Raw genomic sequence first — 17,299 nt, forward strand, 5'->3', positions numbered from 1 at the left:
TGATAATACCTACATATATGTTGCTGGATGTAGTATTATAGTTTAAAAATATCAAAACAGCAAAGCAATCCAGCTTCCTTGGCCGAAATAGACCAAAATAACGCCCTATAGGGTCCGAGCAAGGGCGTCGGAAGTAGGGAAGAGGCCATTTACGCCCCTAGCCCGATTTGGCGTCACGGCTGGTGTGATCCCATCCTAAGATGGTCTCCAGTTATAAAAAGATGTGATTCATTGATTTATTAAATTAAAAATTTTCCAATGTTATCTATAAGAATTCCCAATTGACCCTATCAACGCCTTTTCTGCATCTAGGCAAATCAATGTTGCGGGTAAATCTCTTCTATGTTTAATGTGCAGCGTTCTTCGTAGCTATTGGATTCCACTTCTCCTCGCTCTGACAAACATCCCACAACCTCGAAGATCGATAAAACCAGTCTTGTTTTTTCAATCAACATGCCTTGCTCTGGCAAAGTAAATGTAAATGGACTGTTTTTGTATAGCGCTTTTCTAGTCTTAATGACTACTCAAAGCACTTACACATAGCACAGGAACCATTCACCATTCATACACTGTGGCTGAGCTGCCGTACAAGGTGCCACCTGCTCATCAGATAAACATTCACACTCATTTACACTCTGATGTGCTCGGGGGCAATTCAGGGTTCAGTGTCTTGCCCAAGGACCCTTCAACATGGGACTGCAGGGCCGGGGATCGAACCACCAACTGCTCTACCATGAGCCACAGCAGGCAATGACACCAATGACCCACTTCTGCTTTAAGTGTTCAAAATGAAGTGAAGCTTATTGAACTATAACGGATACAGAAATATTAACCAATAGGCTACATTGTGAAATAATCAACCCGGTCTCACGCCAGGTCGTGAAATAGTCACGTTATTTTGATTTATTAATTTGTGTACAGATCACGATTTTGACGTTTATTTCGTGTACACGCCACGAATTTTGAACGTGTACAGGTCATGATTTTTGAACCTCCTCTAGGGGACACAACGGGGAAATGAGGCGCCACACACCGGCCACAACAACAGGATGGGCCACCATTCGCAGGACGCGATCCCCAGGCGTAGGGGCACACAACGGGGAAACGCCACAATAACGGGACGGTTGTGGTTAGGAAAAGATGAACAGAACCGTCACACGCGGGACACGCCGACAACAGCGGGACAGTTGTGGTTAGGGAGAGAATAACCAACCTCCCCACGTGGACTTTCGCCTTATCAATACTACTCGCTACCGTCATCGTTCTGTGATCACGAAATATGCTTCACATTGAAATACATTGCTTTAAAATTTGTAATCGCCACACGAAAAAAAAAACGACATTTACGTGTGCTGTCCACGACTTAATAGATTCAATAACGTAACCATATCACGAACTGCCATGAGACCGGGCTGGAAATAATCCAATATATTCTTAAAAACCAGATCATAAATTTACTGCAGGTTATTTTTATTTAATTCCAGCAGTTAGCCATTTAAAGCGGTCAATTTTAATATCAATATTTCTTTCCCAAAAGGTTTTAATTTCGCAACGCTTTTTTATTACAGAAGGCCACTTTTCATCTAAAAAGGCTTAACATGACTAGCTCTGTCCTGTTTGTCTGGTGTGTTTCTAAGACCCAGGGCCCTCATTTATCAACGGTGCGTAGAAAAGCTTCTAAATTCTGTCTTACCAATGAAATGTATTATGGGCTTTTGTACAAAAAAAAAAAGAAGAAAATCTGCATTTATCAAACATTTGTAGTATCTCTATTCTACCTAGATTCCGTTCCTAAGCAGGGCCAGAGCTGTGCTTATAATTACACACATTCCGAAGTGCAAGTACACATTGGTAAATTCCACACTTTGCAAGATAATGTTCTTACACATTACATGTGCACGTTTGTACGCAAGGTTGATAAATGAGGCCCTGAGATTATCATGTTGAGCAATGCTTTGACAAAATTTGTTTCTACTGCAGTACGGAAATTTAAGATTTTTAGCTTTGCAGCCCTTTCAAAACATGAACACTAAAAAGGCCTACAGCCCCAGTGCTTGGAATACGTCAACAAAGTAAATGGACAGTTGAAATTAACCGATGCATGTCTAATTTAAACAGGACACCCATCTTCCATCCCAATTAAAAAAAGATTAAGCACTCAAACTTCACAGAGTCTTTTATTTAGGCACATCAAGGAACCACTTCCATCTCTCCACAGTAGTCTGTTAGTGCAACAATTTGGCCTTAAGTGTTTTAACACCATACCCACCACCAAGAACACAATCTTTCCTTTCTCAGCTTCACATACAGTAAGGCGAGACTGAATGCATAGGAGCCCAGCAACAAGCGACAGTAGGGTCAACTATTATTCATCGGATAAACCAGCCAATAATTCAGTTCATTAGCCATTTAACATCTGGTCAGTCATCCAAAGCCAATCAGAAAACAAGGCACAAATTCACAACATTGCATTGGAGTGCTCACTGAAATAAGTGACCTGTGGGCTGAACAGGTGATATACTACGGGTTGATTCACAGCAAGATGACAGGTTATCAGTTATACTTATTCACAGGGAGCACCACCATCATGTATACATTCATATGGAATCTTACATTTGGTTTATGTCAAGTAGTCACAGTCCCCATTTCAAATATAGATAATGGCTGAGAGGACAGATCATATCATTTGGCAACTGACAACTTATTTATGAATGAGCTTTATGGTGAAAAGGCCATTGCCATGCAGCCCGACCACAAAACTGAAATGTCAGTTTAAATCACCATTTAGTACAAAGTAAACCGTCCACACACTGGAAGAAGAGAGCCATTTGTTTGACCAAAAGTTCAATCCTGGTACAGCAGGAAGCCGGAGAAGGTGCTGTACTTCCAGGTGCTGCCATAGATGGCACCACGATGCAACCGGAGCCACACCTGATCTCCTTGGAAGAGTGGCAGGATGGCGTGGTTGCTGGCCGTCTCATGATCTGGGGCTCCATCGTTGGCGTACGCTGACACCATCACCTCTTCGTTGCGCATGAGGTTAATGTAGAGGGGCACATTGATGGCAAGCTTCAGAATGTGAAAGATAAAGACATAGGTTCCATTGACGGGGCAAGTGAAGCGGCCGATGTGGGTGTCGTACATCTCCCCTAGGTTGCTGTGCAGCTGGTCGAACACTATGGGCTGGTCGAGGTTGCCTGGGGCAAAGTTGGCAGTGCGAGAGGCGTTGAAGGCCACTCTCATCGGCTGGGAGAGCGGGTAGAGTTGCATGGGAAGCAGGGCGTGATGGTGGCCGTGGGGAGTGAGAGGGACATCCACGGTGGAAACCGACAGGGAATCCCCATGACCAGAGTCATGACCCACAATTGTAAACGTTCCCTCCCTGTCTGGGGTGCTCACCTGGGAAGAGTCACTCCAGGTTGCTGCGGGGGGGGGTCGAGACAAAAAGCAGATTAGGAATGAACAACGTGGACTCTGTGTAGTACAGGGGGGTTTCAAAATTGCGTTTAGTCTGGTTGAATCAGAAGGTTTGCTTTCCTCTTGGTATGCTTAGTTTGAGCAGATGTGAACACAGCAGTCTTACTTGGCTGCAGACCAAAGGTGGAGGTGGGGACAGGACTCAACTTTGATCTGAACAAACTAAAAAGGCATTCACCGCCAGAGATGGGACGTAACGAAGTACAAATACTTCGTTACTGTACTTAAGTAGATTTTTCGGATATTTCTACTTTACTATTTTTTGTGGCGACTTTTTACTTTTACTCCTTACATTTTAACACTAATATCGGCACTTTCTACTCCTTACATTTAAAAATTTGGCTCGTTACTTTAGTTTTGTACAAGAGGTCGTAATGTCGGACAATATCGCGGACACGCGCCTCACACCGCGAGCGGGCGCGTGCACCACACAGAAAAAAGTGAGAAAAAAAGAGAGACTGCTGTCCGGAGGATAATCAGTTGAGATTGTGTGTGTGCGTCCTTGAGAACTGTAAGTCGTATAACTTATGTTGTCAGTTCATTTAAGCCTGTTGTTGTATTGGTCTATAGTTCCTGCACAGTTACAGTAGGTTAGCTAGTGATTTAGTTGTTTGTGTTCTTCACCTGTTAGCTAGGTCTCACGTTGCTTGTAAAGCATCAAAAGAGAGAAGTTGTCTCTGTCCGTGTTTTACAGACACACCTGGGGGGGGGGGGGCGAAGTTTGAAACCAGCATCAGCTTTAAATACGGTCCTAATCTAGTCCTCACTAGCAAGTTTCAAATAATTTCACTGGAGTTACAGTTATTATTTTTCACGTGATCAATACCGAATTCAATCTAATTGGATGGGAATATACTGTAGGCTACGTTGCATGTAACGCACCACTACAAGACGACCTGACAGATTCGGCCGCATTCTGCATTCATTTGCAGCAAATAATTGCAGCTTGATGGTGGTAACGTTAGCACTAGTAGTATGGACGGCGACATGATTGAAAATGAAGAAAACAGAGATCCCAGAGATTAGGCAGACAAGCAGCAAGACATTCCCAATCATCCCTGGCCTTATCTGAGAGAGATGTTTGAGATAGGCTAGGAGGCATCAAGTATGACTCCTGGCCAGTGCTGTGTAACTCTAAAAGTATGGGGAACTTCTTAATTAATCTATGTTTAGTAATTCATATTGTATCCTTTATTTTCTTTCTATATTTGAGCACACACACATACATGTAGATTCCTTTAAATGTTAAGGGGAAGATTAAAAAAAGAGAAACTGGATCTGTGAATTCTCACAGAATCACAATTGAATTCATATCTTGCTACTCAGTCAGAATCTTATTAAGCTGGAGTCCCAGTCTCTGTCACAATAATCATATATGTGATGTTTGGCAGACATCCATTTAAAATGTAGACAATGGCATATAAAGAGCCTGGTTTTTATGTCCACTGAAGTTTCTCATCTTGCACTCTAGTAACGTGTGTGGTCCAGGTAGCTTTGCATAAAAAGTGGTTGTCATTCGCAAGGCTACTTTTACTTTTATACTTTAAGTACATTTCAAAGCCTGTACTTTGTTACTTTTACTTAAGTAAAGCAGTTAAATCAGTACTTCTACTTTTAGAGTATTTTTTAACACAAGTATCTGTACTTCTACTTAAGTACGGGAAGTGAGTACTTTTGCCATCTCTGTTCACCGCACATTCAGCCAAACTGAGGTTTTAACACCCAATTATGCAAGCAGATAGCCAGAGAATGAATTTGGGTCTGGTTTAGCAGCGAAGTATGCAGCCTTCTTGACATTTGGACAGATAGGACCTTCTGAACTGAACCAAAAGGAAAAAAATGCAACACATTTACCAACTCATCCGCTGTAAGACCAGAGTAAACTATAGGTTTAAAAACCGCTTTAGAAAAGGGATGTCCAGCAAAAGCCAGAGTTCAATGTTACAAATCTATCTTCCAATCGTTGGCAAACTGAGAACTGTATTTTTCTGGCTCTTTGTGTCGAACTACATCTATGACATTCACTTTGGTTCCGACAAATGGCTGCTACTTTAGTTTGAAAAGGAGGCACCTGAGGATAGCGCACCAAGCCACTGAATTCTATTTGGGGAACTTCCAACAGTTTGATACTAAATGCATTCAGGTTCCTTTATTTGTACCCGTAGCTGATTTGGTCTGCAGTTAAATTAAGTATCCATTTTGATGCACATTTTACAAACCGACATGATTAAAGGATAAGGCCTTGAAGGCTCCAATAATTACTTAACCACTAAAATATAAAACAAACATTGCTTTTAGCATCTGTGCAATGTTGCTACGACAAAAAAAGTGTTTTATACCTTTTGAAGGAAAAACAAAAAATATAAACATTAAAAACAAAATTACACAAGGACGCCAAACTCACCGTAGGTCGCAGCATTCACCCCAGTTTCTGCTCTATAAAATACAAACTTATTATTGTACCTTATTACTCCAAACTGAATTTTGGAAATACTACAGTACCCATTGAGTCTCATGGACATTTCCATGACAGTGGACTTCAGGGTGAGCCCCCCATCACCGTTTTTAAACACGGTCTACAGTGGAATTCTTCAAGTTTCTGGGATCCACGATCTCTCAGGACCTGAAGTGATGTCCCTAGATGCCAGAACTTCCTATTCCAGCTCAGGTGCTGCTGATCCAGTATCTATAGTGCAATCATCCAGTCTGTTCTCTGCACATCCATCACTATACCAAACCGGAACAGACTGCAACAGATAGTGAGGACCGCAGAGAAAAATCATTGGTGCCAGCCTGCCCTCCATCCAGGAAGTATACACCTCCAGAGTCAGACCCACCACGGACACCATTTTAGGGTTTCTCCTTTAATAGGCGCTATAGAACACCGTTTGACAAAACAACCAGACACAAGAACATTTTCTTCCCACAGGCTGTCATAGTCCATAGTGTCAGGATCAATCCCTGTGTAGTCTGGATCAACAAATGATCCTACGTTCCAGGAGAATTGTCTGACATCCAGCGCGTGGCTCATGCGCTAGAGGTTTTGAAGAAAATTTGGATCATGCAACAAGGTAGGCCGGATTAGTTCTTTCGGGGAATGATTGTCAAGGGTTTACAAAGAATAGGTTTGACATTTACGGTTTGACATTTGGGACCGATTGGTGAAACTGCTGTGGACGAAGTACATGCAGCGTTAAATGACGTTTAACCCTGTATCCAGCCAATTGAAATATCACATTTTTGTATTGTGTGAAGAGTTAACTTCCTTGCAAATGTTCCACAAAAACAAGTTCCTTCCCAAGACGATTTTGCAGAGCCACTGTTCTGTGGCTGCTTCTGGATCTTAGCTCTGCCCAAAACGATTGTGTTTGGTTACTGGAATTGCAAACCGAATGCATGCGTGGTGTAGCCAGACTTTACTCCATAGCGCTGTGGAGAAAGAGCTGGCAATGACCTTACAACACCAGGCATCCACCTTTCAATAAATTACATATCCAATAGTGTTAAACATGTAAATCTGTCAAATACACTGTACATACAGTCATATCCACCTACCTCAGATAATAAGCAACTAGTTATATTAATAATTCTTTATTCTAGCACCATTTGCATTGCCCATTCTTATGTTTTACAATCCTCAGAGCTGTGTGTATGTATGTATGTGTATACTAGGGCTGTCAATTGATTAAAAAAAATTAATTGCACAATTTGTAATTTACCGCGATTAATCGCTTTTTTAAATTGAGACTGAAGCTTGTAATAATGGATATTTAAATGCTAAATCACTTTACTTAGAAAAAAACAAACAAGGAAAGGTTCTGCTAAGTTCAGAACAGCAGCAGCAACAATTTGGCTTAGTCCTGCTGAAGGCTGCTGGAAACGGCTAGAAACTGTCCGACTTGAGAGCAGATTTTTGTCACCGCCCCCGGCTGCTGTCGCCTGCTCTCGTCTACTTTACAGGCGAGACGCAGTTCATCTCCAACGAGCCTATGTTCAGTCGGCGGCAGGGCAGTCGGGACTCACCCGGAAATGGCGAGCGGAATGAGGTGACTAGAGTCTCTCAAAATCTGACGAAAATCTTCTAAACTGACCTTTGTTGATCTGAAATGAAGACAGATTCAGCAACTGCATGGCCTATTTCTCGCTTAAAATGTTTTCAGAAACATGTTTCGGTGAACTATTTTAGTACAACATGAGATCGTATTCTGAACGAGCCGCCATGACAGTCTGGCTTTGAATTTACGGAGAAAACAAACCCATGTGACGCGTTCGTCCAATCAGCTGCCGGTTTTCATTACTTGGGCAACAATACAGAGTAGCGCCGCCTGCTGTTATGTAGACATATTAAGTTTCTCAGCCGCAACATGAAGTAAACAAACACAGCTGCGTTAATTGTTATTTTTTTTTAACGAGTTAAATATAAAAAAATTCAAAATAAATTCAAAAATAAAATATCACAGTTTAGAGCTAGTACTTGTGTTCTTACCACTCGAGTGACGCCTTCCTCCTCCACGTCTATAGCTGTGTTGATATCCAGAATCCTGAGAAAATACCACAGAGGAACTACAAAAACAGACCGAGTGGACTTTAAGGGTAACTTGTTTTGTTTTTTCAAACTGGACCCCATTTTCAAACTGGACCCCATTTTCCTACATTTGTGTCTAAGTGACTGATGGAACAACACTCTTTGACATTGGTTCAGTATTAAGAGAGACTGCTGCAGTCGGCAGCGGTGAAACCAGCCACAATGTAACGTTAATGGGCAAATGCGCACCTTCAATTTACTAGTAACTTACTGAAAAGTTAGTTTTCCCACTGACATGCTCAGATTGTTCTAAGTGTTTATTGTTATCAAAGAGTAAGATCCTTCATGTTTAACATGCAACACTCCCAAGATAGCTATCGCTAAACCCACTAGAGTACCAAATTGGACTTTAGGCACCGATCGAATTGCCTCCTTAGTTTTGAGTTTCGAATAAGTGCCTCATCATTCAATACCAAATTTAAATACCTAAGGAGCAAATCTCATCAGCGTCAGCGAGCCAATAAGCACGCAGCACGCTTCTACCAAGATCTAATAATGCTGGCTGTCTGTTATATGTCGTAGAGACAAGCGGGAAAATTTCAAAAAATTTTGTTCACATTAGTCACTTAGACACATGCAGGGGAAATAGGGTCCAGGTTGAAAACCCCAAAATTAACCTTTAACACAGTTAATTTAACACAGTATGCAGTTGCCTGTAGCATGCTAATCTACATTACATACTAGAAACCTGGTACTTTCAGTTTTGAAGACATAGCTGGGGTGGGAAAAACAGAAAAAATATTTTCCCTAGAATTGGGATTTTTTCCCCCCCTCTCTTCTTTACACCAATGATTGACCTAAATATTTTGTGTTAATACGGTACTGCTGTCTGCGACTAAATCGTATCCATTTTTTGACCGAATGCAGAAAATCCATGTTATGTTCTTATTTACAAATGAAATAAATGTCAGACTGACTGACATTTGTTTTTGGAAAGGTCTCATGATATATTGTCTCTAGAAGTTTATTATTCAACTTTTGTTTTTGTTAAAAGAAAAAAAAATTAAAAAATTAAAAATCGCAATACTTCTACAATCGCAATAAATGAAAAACCACAATACAAAGTGAATCGGCACCCATGTATTGTGAAGGAATTGAATCGGGACAAAAGCATATCGTCCCAGCATTAGTTTATAATAATTCTGCTTAATTATCAACGATTGCCAAAACTATGACAATAGGCCTCAGTTGCAACTGTTGTGATAACCTTTTATTGACCAAAATAGAGAAAAAGGCAATGAGCAGTCAAATGATCAGACAGGTTGTTCAGTCAATTTAGCCACATTTTCTAAACCACTGCACTAAGTTGCTTATAATCCGTCACTGCATATAGGGCTGGGCAATATGGCCCAAGTCTTCTATCCAGACATAGGTCATTTCATAGTTCGATAACAATATATCATGAGATTACTGGAATTGTTGGGGCTTTGTAAATTATACAGTGTGGTCTAGACCTACTCTATCTGTAAAGTGTCTTTAGATAACTCTTGTTATGAATTGATACTATAAATAAAATATTGAATTGACAGAATGTTTTCTTGTAATTTAGTTGTCATGAAATAACCACATGGCTAAGCCTAATTTTGTATACTATATGCACAGTTGTGTTCTGGGGACATGGAGCTGAAAGGTTGGAGAAGCTTGTGACCAGAAGGTTGCCATTCATAGTCCAGTTTATTATATTTCACTGAGTAGTGATGTAAAAACAAAACCGTAACGTTCTCTTTAAATATTTCAGATTTTTTTGAAATATTAGTATGTGCTGGTTATCAATTGAGGACATAATTATGTATCACTTTCCCTCGAAATATGATTTCCTCACAATAAGATTTTATTGAAAGACCATAATTTACCATTGAATTATTGCATAGCCCTAATTGCATAAGAAAATCAGTTGAAGCTGGAACTGTAAACTCATGGATGTGTACAATGGACAGTTTGGCTGTTCAGTTTTTTTTTTTTACCTTCAGGGAAGGTTCACTGAGAGGAAGTCTCTTTTGCAGGAACACCATGATCACATTCACAGTTCCACATTCATACATGGAAGCTGCCAGAAAATCTGCAAACTTTCCATTAAGCAGCTAATGCTAGCAGTAGCTAGCCACCTTAGTTACATTTTTCAAAACAAATCTAGTTGTAGTGTTGCAATTTGGGACCCTGCAAGATCTCTAGTCTTCACATATGACAGTTAGAGGATTATCTTTAGATGGGGCCAGATTTTAGTCTTTTCAAAAGGTCTGCTCAAAGTATTCTAGTGTATGAGAGGCATTAGTGATGACCTTTGAAGTCACTGTTCCATTAGCTTTAATGTGACTATTATTGCCACTGTTCATCACCCCCAACCGGCCCGTCAGACACCGCCTACCAAGAGTCTGGGTCTGCTGAGGTTTCTTCCTAAAAGGGAGTTTTTCCTCGCCACTGTCGCAATAGCCACTGCTAATGCTTGCTCTTGAGGGAATTACTGTAATTGTTGGGGTTTTGGAATTTATAGAGTGTGGTCTAGACCTACTCTATCTGTAAAGTGTCTCGAGATAACTGTTATGATTTGATACTATAAATAAAATTTAATTAGTCAGTTACTTTCCTCAGCCCCAAAGTAAATACAGTACAACTACTAAATCGAGAACACCGTGAATTATTCACTTACTCTAGCAGCATAGAGGACAGGTCCAGAGTCCCTTAGATTAGTCTGTGGGAGGTAGGATCCTCCTAAGGAATAGATATCAATGGTAAGCTTCAGAACTAACTCAGTCAGATCCATTTTAGCCAAACTTTAGCCAAGATGCCACCCTACAACACCTGATCCTGAACAGATATTTAGCAAAAAATAGGAGGAAATGCAGAAGGAGGAAGGAAATGCAGAAGTGTTGAAAACCCCAAAAGAGGAAAAGGAAAGTTGATAGATACCTCGATGCCAACCAGAAGAGCGAAAGGTTTGTGCCAGTCCCTTGGCGCCACGTGCCATACCTCTCACAGATCCTCTGGTGTAGTACGACTGGCCAGGACGACCCACGCTTCCACTTGATTGGCCAGGGGACAGGAAGATCGGTCCTCCATTACCCACCGTATAATCTGCCTGGTACACTAGAGCGACGATGCAGCAAGAAATGGGTCTCAGACAACAGGCTGTTGACCATTCAGCCAATGCCAGTTGAGTTTAGGAACAAACATTTGATCACCCTACCCAGCTGTAGTTCGTCTTCTGAGGGAGCCATCTCCGGTGGTGTTTGGGTACTGGCATTGCTGTACCTGGGTTCATTGAAAACTGCAGAATCTGGTTTGTAGTTCAATTCCCCATTTTGAGGTAAAGAGGCATTCGCCTTGAAGACCTACAGTGAGGAAAAAATAAAAAAATAAAAAGTCTATTAAAGAAGCTTGCAGACTGACTGCAAGCTTCTGTTCAGATTGCATCTACCTCTAGTTGAAGCTGGGGTGTGGAACTTGTCTCCCCTCCCCTCTGGCGGTAAGACTTCTTACACAAAAACTAAAGCAGTCTGATTCAAAGCTGTGTAGTTAGGGTCTTTCAACCCTGCCTGTCAAGGTATTGGGTAATACAGGTAGACTGACATACCATGTAACCAATCCAAGAGCCAGAATAAGCAGCTATGCTGTGAAGAACGCTCAATGGTGTTTTTAAGCCCCAACGTCTCCTTCCAGGCAGCGCTGCGACAGTTGACTTCAAGGCACCTAACCATAACCATTGCCTAATCCTAGTGCCTTCCAGGCAGCGCCGCCTTCCAGGCAGCGCTGCCTGGAAGGAGACGTTGGGGCTTAAAACACCAAAAGACGTGAAGAACTGTAAGTGTAAGTTAGCAAGGTTGGTTGATGGCACTGTCTACTGCGTGAGAAAGTTGTTGTCGAGTTAACGTCTCATTTTGAGTAAAACAAGCTGTATCGGCATCGTTCTTGTATAAGAGCTAGGCTCAATCAGCACTGTGAGAACACGTTGGCAAGGGCTTGAACGTAACAGACATTCATTTATATGTACAAATTCCACACGCATTAGTTCACATCTGGCATCAGAATGCATCTTGAGTGACCACATGTAATTTGTTTAAGCTTCTGTGCTCACATTTGTTTGATTTGTTGTTGATTAAGGACATTTATAAAAATCAAGCCATGACAACAACCATATATGGCTATGAATTCTAATTCCTTTGCCCAATACATATTACTCCGCATCTAAGATTTTTTTTCAATGTTCTAAAACCCAAAAAAAAAAAAAAAAAATGTACCTTTAAGGTCAACTTCGACCTCCCAAGTGGCCCAATGATGGAAGAGTGGCCCACACTGCCATGACACAGAACTTGTTTAAAAGGGGTGAATGATTATATAGGGCAGCGGTTCTCAAAGTGTGGGGCGCGCCCCACTGGTGGGGAATAGAGACCTGACAGGTGGGGCGCGCCAGACGGGAGGAAATTTTCGTTTTTATGCCTTTATATCTTTATCCAGAAATCCCAACTGTTCCGGAAGTTCCGGGAGTCTCCCGCATATTGATAGCGGCTCCTTGACGCCCGCAAATGACATCCGATCTCCCGAAATCTAGAGCAAGCCCGCGCACTAGACCAAGACTATGGCTGCAGCCTGGAGCGTCCCATGTCATGCCGACCCGTCTCATGCCATCCCGCCTGGTGCAGTCCCCGAGCTTTTCAAAATTAAAGCTGGCGTCTGGAATAAAATACTTTACTACTTTATTACTAATACATAGAATTCTGCCAAAAAAAAGATGCCCAAAAATCCACAGCAATCTCTATCCCCACAGCCCTCTGCTGCTGCGCTGGCTGCACGCATCTGTTCACCACGCTGCCTGTCGGGACATTCTGCTTAACGTGAAAAAGCTTAACGTGGTTTAATGTTCCTCAACAACGATCAATGATCACCAAATTTATCATGGCCATATCTTGTAATTAACACTTAAGCCTGTCAAAAGAACTAAACCGAAATCCAACGATTATAAGTTATCTTACATTAACATTTTCTTCTTCATTGGCGTCTATGACGAGGAAAAAGCTTGTAAGCTTGTGTGGTAATCATTGATCACTGATCAATGATTATCACAGAAACTCCCTCATAACCACTGAAAACTGTCAAAAAAATCGAACCAGAAATGTGGTGATGATTGATGGTTGTTTAGGTATATTAAACCACGGGAAGCTTTTTCATGTTAGGACTTATAAAGCCCATGAGAACCGTTGGGAGTCAACCCACAGCCGCTCCGCTGCCCTGCTGAGAATGTGAAGCAGAAACGCGTCAGATAACGTCCATAATAATAGGACTTTGGGTTCGATTTTTTGACAGTTTTCAGTGGTTATGAGGAGCAATATGAGAGGGAAATTTGGTTATCATTGATCATTGTTTACCTACATTAAACCACGTTTTTATTCATTAGTAAGCTACAGGATAGCGTCTTTCAAACGTGACCTGCGCGAAAGAGAGAAAAAAAAAAAAAAAGTATGAGTCATTGTACCCAGCACTTCTGGAAATGTACTTCCAAATGAGTCTGTCCCCAGCACATTTCAAAGCAAACTGACGCCCGTGGATTTACCCGTGAATCAATCTGGAAAATAATTCGATTTCGTATTTTTGACCCTCTGAATTTACCGTTGGATACGCTCCAGGCTGCAGCCATACCCGCCTCCACTAGACTAGAGAGTGACTGCGTGCGTGTGTGTGTGTGTGTGTGTGTGTGTGTGTGTGTGTGTGTGTGTGTGTGTGTCTATAAATGCAGCGCGTGTGAGAGCAAACCATCCTTATAGCTGTGTTTTGCCGCTTATTAGACCGATCACCCCCGAAATTGTGCAATGCAAAACAGGCTCATTGCAGCCACTAGTGCAGGGAGAATAGACCTGTCTTGCCAAATGGATTTCTCTTCTTTTCTTTTTTTAACAGATTGCAAAGTGGCACTTTTATTTATTTTCTATTTTTGAACTTGATACAAATTTTGACACAGCTGCACTTTTATTTTCTTTTTGAACTTGCTGTTATTTGATGTAGATAGTTGTTACTTCAATAAATTGGAACATTTTAAGCTTGCTGCGTATTTCATTAGCATTGTGTTGGGGCGATGAGGGCAGGTGGGGCTTGAAAATTCCCCCTTGTCCAAAGTGGGGAATGACCGAAAAAGTTTGAGAACCACTGATATAGGGTATTTCACACTGTTCCTTAAGGTCTCCTAATGGGGTATGTAACATTGGTTGGGGTGAAAATGTCCCAGGTGCTTTTTTTTGGCCCTTATGCATCCCTATGTAATGGCTCTATTTGGAACGACAACTTTTCTTCCAAATATGGTATGCTCATGAATATTTAGATGAGCTGCGCGCCGATTGGTTAAGGAACCACACACAAAGTTTCGACACTTTCATTACAACTAGTGTTGTAATGTTACCCTTGGGACATAAAACCTCTGCAAGTCCTCTGCAGCACTGCGTTATTTGACTTGATTACTGTTACAAGTTCCATCCCGAGACCATTTTGCAGAACCACTGACTGTGTACGGAGCTTAGCGCCGCCCAAGATGATGGTGATTGGGTTAAAGAAATGCAAACAACCCCTGACAGTTTTCTCCCATCCAGGAGTGTATGCTCCTGTTGCCAGACCTTCCTCCGCAGCGCTGTGGAGATAGGTCTGGCAATGCGAGACTAAGGGTCAAGCAGCTTTGTAATACCAGATGTCATAAGGTATCCAGATACATAAAGACCGAGCCTTAATGGCATAAAACCCAAAAGAAAAATGACGCACACTTTTGATAAGACTTACTGACTGGATGTTGTCAAACTGTGCAGACGTCAGAGTTCGCCTGGTGGGGGGTGTAGAGAAACTTTGTCCCTGAGGGGGGGTGGAGGTGCCAGATGCCACCCCATTACAGGGAGAGTGCTTCCCTGACTCCGTTACTGGTGTCTGCACACCAAGAGGAGGACAATTTCATTAAAAGCATAGACAAAGACTTCTGGAAAGAGGTAGCGCAAATTATCTGTGTCTGTACATTTGCCTCTCCATCCCAAAGTATTTATCCTGGGGTTTTACCCAACTGATCCTTACTTAAAAAAAAAAAAAATGAAGAAAAAATACTTATAGACATGGGTTTATTGCAAGCAAAACCATTGATTTCTCTCGCTTGGAAAAGTGTGAATAGGCCTAGTATTGCTGGTGGCTTAGAGAAATGTCTTTTTGCTTAACAATGGAAAGAATAACACACATGGTTAAGGATAGACAAGATACTTTCAAACAGGTTTGGGGACAATTCTTGGACTTTGAACAAAATGATGGGGAATTCTGAGAAATCTAGTATTTTTCATGTGGGAGAGAGATGTTATATTGTTTTTCAGGCTGTGTCTACATTTCTGAATATCTTTGTTAAAGATAAAACTCAATTAACATTGTTTATAAAAACAAAAAATATGCATCAACACTTCACATCAGCCTAAGTACTTGGTCTGACGAAACGGATGAGAATGCTCATTTACCTGAGGACTGCTCTTCTCCTCCTGAGCAACCGAGATGATAGACTCCCTGCGGTACAGCGGTGGTGAAGAAAACTTCTTTATTTCAGCCAACTGCAGTGGCTCCTGCAGAGACAAGACCGCTTCAACTGCTTAGTAATGCAGGCTAAAAAAAATAAAAAAATAATGTATTTCATCTTTTAGCCAATGTGCCGTTTCTCACATGAGGTAGGTCCATTGAGGAAAAAGTCTGGTCACAGGTCTCCAGGCACTGATCCCCATTTGTCAGGCTGGCTTTGCACTCTATAAGCCTGGCAGGCAGTGGGGTGGACTGAGTAGGAGATGAGGATGAAGTGATGACAAGTCCAAGTGATTTCAATTTTGATCACAACAGACTTATCGCAGAAAAATAGAAAGATAAGACCGCTTACATGCATTGGTTCAGACAGGTCTTCGACTGGGCTTCTCAAGTCTGTGCGACCTGGTTAGTTTGAGGACATATAAAAAAAAAATAAAATAAATCTTGATCAAAAAATTACACAAGACAAATTTCCATATACAGTTTACTGCTCAAGTGCATTTGCAGTCCATACCCGTTTACATTAACTATTATTTTGAATACCACACACACACACGCTATTAGAAGCACTTTTCCAGTGAGCGCTAGAGTTACTGAGCAGCCTCCAACTGAGCGAGACAACGTAGATGTGACGTGAGCAACCTGTCTGAAAGTGTGAAGTCTTCTGGTAGCTGTGCCAAGAGAAATCTCAATCATTCCCAATCTTACAGAGACGGAGAGTGTAGGTATATGTAAGGAGATAACATAGACACAGGCTAATTACTGATCACTAACATGCTAGTTAACATTAGTAATTAAACCTAAACAGCTAATGTAAGTCCAAACTGCCTGTGAGCTTCTCCTGTACTATACGGTAATTCCTCTACTGTGCGACAGTAAGTCACCTGGTTATGACCCAATCGTTAGCCTATTGTTATAAAAGTGTCTGCTACGGAGCCATAACGTGAGGCACAAGGTAATGGAGCCTTTTAAACATTGTCATGTTTCTTTAGAAATAAACAGACAAATAGAGTCTAAACTCTTCAGATGTAAAGTTATTCTCTGTCAAAGTGACATCAAAATGAATGGGAGTCAATGGAATGCCAACAGCGGGTGATCACTTGTTAGCATCAAAATGGCGCCATAGGAGCTATGCATTCCAGACGCTCACTTGATTCCTCTACCTGTTCCACTGTTTAAAAAATAAAAATAGCGGCGCAACTTGGTGGGCGTTATCCTGGTAAAATTCTCTGCCTGAGAAATACAAGGTGTGGCATGTGAGCGGGTTGAAATGAGTGTGTCTCATGCCCAATGCGTGAGACTTGAGAGCCCTGTTATCACATGGATGCATGTAAACGCCACATGTAAATAAAAATGCTTTATAGTGGTATGGTGGTCAAAAACTCCACAGGGTACCATTAACTTGACAATTACAGAGCCTTAGCATTAAAGATAATTTTCAACCTCAGAAATACTTTGACAACTCAGGATTCCTCACAGCTCCACCGCCCACCCCCCACCAATCTGCCTCTACCACAAAGTAAGATTAGTGGTCATGCCAGGCTTTCTGGGTCACTTTTAACTGGGCTGGATCACCTAGGTAACCTATGTGGCATGGCTAACTTGCGGCACACATCAACTTCAGACGCTCAAATCAAAACCTGTCAACAGCCCAACGTCTGACCAATAAGACACTGGAAAAACTGGGGCATTATTCCTACACAATACTAAGAGTTTTAA

The 17,299-nt window shown here is 41.6% G+C and overlaps 1 protein-coding gene across 2 annotated transcripts in view; it reads right to left on the minus strand.

The window, feature by feature from the left end:
• Positions 1-2,158: 2,158 nt before the first annotated feature.
• The window catches only part of caprin2 (caprin family member 2), a 38,985-nt gene continuing 23,844 nt past the window's right edge, over positions 2,159-17,299 (minus strand). Inside the window, exons 13-21 of one of the 2 annotated variants that reach the window (XM_039791015.1) lie at positions 15,933-15,982; positions 15,725-15,832; positions 15,526-15,627; positions 14,819-14,959; positions 11,247-11,391; positions 10,970-11,146; positions 10,710-10,771; positions 7,964-8,018; positions 2,159-3,422 (exon numbers count right to left, since the gene is read on the minus strand). In XM_039791015.1, coding sequence (XP_039646949.1) covers positions 2,845-3,422; positions 7,964-8,018; positions 10,710-10,771; positions 10,970-11,146; positions 11,247-11,391; positions 14,819-14,959; positions 15,526-15,627; positions 15,725-15,832; positions 15,933-15,982 — 1,418 coding nt within the window. In that variant the 3' untranslated portion in view covers positions 2,159-2,844. The remainder of the gene's footprint in view (positions 3,423-7,963; positions 8,019-10,709; positions 10,772-10,969; positions 11,147-11,246; positions 11,392-14,818; positions 14,960-15,525; positions 15,628-15,724; positions 15,833-15,932; positions 15,983-17,299) is intronic. The other variant, XM_039791014.1, reaches the window with a different exon arrangement.

Source organism: Perca fluviatilis, chromosome 23 (genome assembly GCF_010015445.1).
Source record: "Perca fluviatilis chromosome 23, GENO_Pfluv_1.0, whole genome shotgun sequence".
Taxonomy (NCBI): domain Eukaryota; kingdom Metazoa; phylum Chordata; class Actinopteri; order Perciformes; family Percidae; genus Perca; species Perca fluviatilis.